The sequence below is a fragment of the Rattus rattus genome, unplaced genomic scaffold (genome assembly GCF_011064425.1).
Source record: "Rattus rattus isolate New Zealand unplaced genomic scaffold, Rrattus_CSIRO_v1 flattened_line_222253, whole genome shotgun sequence".
In the NCBI taxonomy this organism is placed as follows: Eukaryota; Metazoa; Chordata; class Mammalia; order Rodentia; family Muridae; genus Rattus; species Rattus rattus.
Genome location: NW_022652486.1, coordinates 1 through 1,894, shown reverse-complemented (window position 1 = coordinate 1,894; position 1,894 = coordinate 1). Strand labels below are relative to the sequence as shown.

At 55.9% G+C, this 1,894-nt stretch overlaps 1 protein-coding gene across 1 annotated transcript; it reads right to left on the bottom strand.

Moving 5' to 3' along the window:
- Positions 1 to 6: 6 nt before the first annotated feature.
- Positions 7 to 967, bottom strand: LOC116889825 (kinesin-like protein KIF21B). The gene is made up of 2 exons (XM_032890662.1): positions 730 to 967; positions 7 to 643 (listed from the first exon to the last, which is right to left on the bottom strand). The coding sequence occupies exons 1-2, from the start codon at positions 898 to 900 to the stop codon at positions 470 to 472; spliced, it is 345 nt and encodes a 114-aa protein (XP_032746553.1). The 5' UTR covers positions 901 to 967; the 3' UTR covers positions 7 to 469.
- Between the last annotated feature and the right edge of the window lie 927 nt (positions 968 to 1,894).

Below are 1,894 nucleotides of genomic sequence, written 5' to 3'. Positions count from 1 at the left end.
CACAGTTGATGGAGATGCCCTCTTTGGCCCGTTCGCCGGTGGCCCCTGTCCGCTTCAGCCGCTCTGAGCCCGCCAAGTCCACAAAGTGAAACTTAGCAGTGAGCGTCTCATACTCAGTGCCCGTGGGGGCCGTTCCGTCCGGAAGCCCAGTCACCGTCTCATTCACCTGCAGCAGAAAGTGACATCCGGTTCGCTCAAATGCTACCTCGTGTTCCTCTGCTCTTAGCCTTCCACCCGCACAGCACCACCATCCACAAGAGTGAGGGCAGGCTACACAGCGGCAACCCTCGTGTGTTCTCAGCACCTGAGGGCAGACACTATTTGGACACACTAACGTTACTCCATCTCACTGCATTGCGTAGATGGGGTGAGGAGGCTAAAGAGAAATAAAAACTGAGTGATAGGGGTGAGCCCCGCCTCTGGAGTTCTGGCCTACACCCATGTTTGTTCGTCCTGCCCCGAGACATCCCTAGAGCGAGTAGCACCTGGGCCCCCAAGAGCACCTCACCAGGTCAGGCTGGGCACACACGCGCATCTGGCACAGGTGGATGGTGAAGATGGCGTGGGACCGGGAGCTCTGAACGTTCATCTGGGTGCTGGCCGTGGTGCGTGACAGGGCGCCCTGCTTCAGGCACTGGATCAGCTGGGGACAGACACAGAGGAGAGGACTCAGGCTCCATCTGCTGTAGGGCTCTGGCCTTTGAAGATGCCCATGTCTGAGATGCTCACCTCCTCCTGGGAGTTGATGAGGCGAGAAGTGACCCCTGTGGTGTAGATGCCGCCATTGGCATCCTCGTGGATCTTGATGTTGGACCTGCGGTGGCGGGCATCGGGGTCACGGGTGCTGTCAAACAGGTCAAGGATCTCTTCGTTGTAGAGCTGTGATGGAGAGGAGACCATGGCTGGGTTTATATGGTATGTGCCCAGAGTCCCGCGGGCATCTCGAGGTACTAAGGTGGAGACAAGCTCTGCACTTTGACTTGCTGAACCCTGGTCCTCCGAACAGCGCTATCCCGAGGCTGCACATGCTGCTCTACTCCCCGAGGAGTTGTGTCCGGCAACTCTCAGCTCCAAAGGGAGACTTAGGACAGGGATAAAGGACGCGGTCCTAGGTGTTAAGGGATGCGGAACCATGAGCCTGAATTGAAAGGATCTCGTCACTGTGGCCAGGCTGGCAGAGCTGGCATGAGGCTGTGATTCCAGAGGAAGGAAGACAAAGCTTAAAGAGACCAAGGAGACAGAGCCCTGAGCTCTGCAGCTCTGAGCGCCGTGGTGCCTGAAGCTCAGGTGATGACAACTTCGGATGGGAGGCGAATGGCTGTGTGCCTTGCCTGATGCCCGGGAGCAGAGGGAGCAAGATTGGGCAGAGTGGCCCAGCCTTCTGGAAGACCATTATGCCAGCCCACTTCAGAGGGTGTCTGCAGAGGCAATTCCTGGGGTTAGAAGATTGGAACTGTGGGAAATTCAATGGCAGAAAGGCTGCAGTCAAAGCCAGGGATGGGAGTGGAGTGGGGGTGGTGGTGGGAGAAGGGCAGCAGCCAACGGAATCCTATGAGGACAGAGAGAGGGCACTGCAGCCCTCAGACATCCGAGGCTTTGATGGCCTTAAGGGGACAAAAATACCCCACAGGAAGGGGAAGAGGAAACAGAAGGAAGAGATGGAGGAGACAGTTTCATGGTGTCTGTGTGTCTTATATTGGTGTAGACACACTGCAGCAGCTAAGCCCTCGTGGTTCACTCTTTGGCCTGGATTTGCTAGTATGCTCTTTGAAGTTCTCCATGGCAACAGAATGGCAAAGGGAAGGGAACGGGGAAAAGCTCAGTGATATACAGACAGCAAGAAACACACATACTCATGTACACCAACATGCATACATAAATGTACACACATGCA

What these genes read in the sequence shown, in the direction of transcription:
- LOC116889825 (XM_032890662.1), bottom strand. Translation starts at nt 900, where the DNA reads ATGGTCTCCTCTCCATCACAGCTCTACAACGAAGAGATCCTTGACCTG. An exon ending in TCATCAACTCCCAGGAGGAG is followed by an intron (nt 644 to 729) that starts GTGAGCATCTCA and finishes GTCTGTCCCCAG; the next exon opens with CTGATCCAGTGCCTGAAGCA.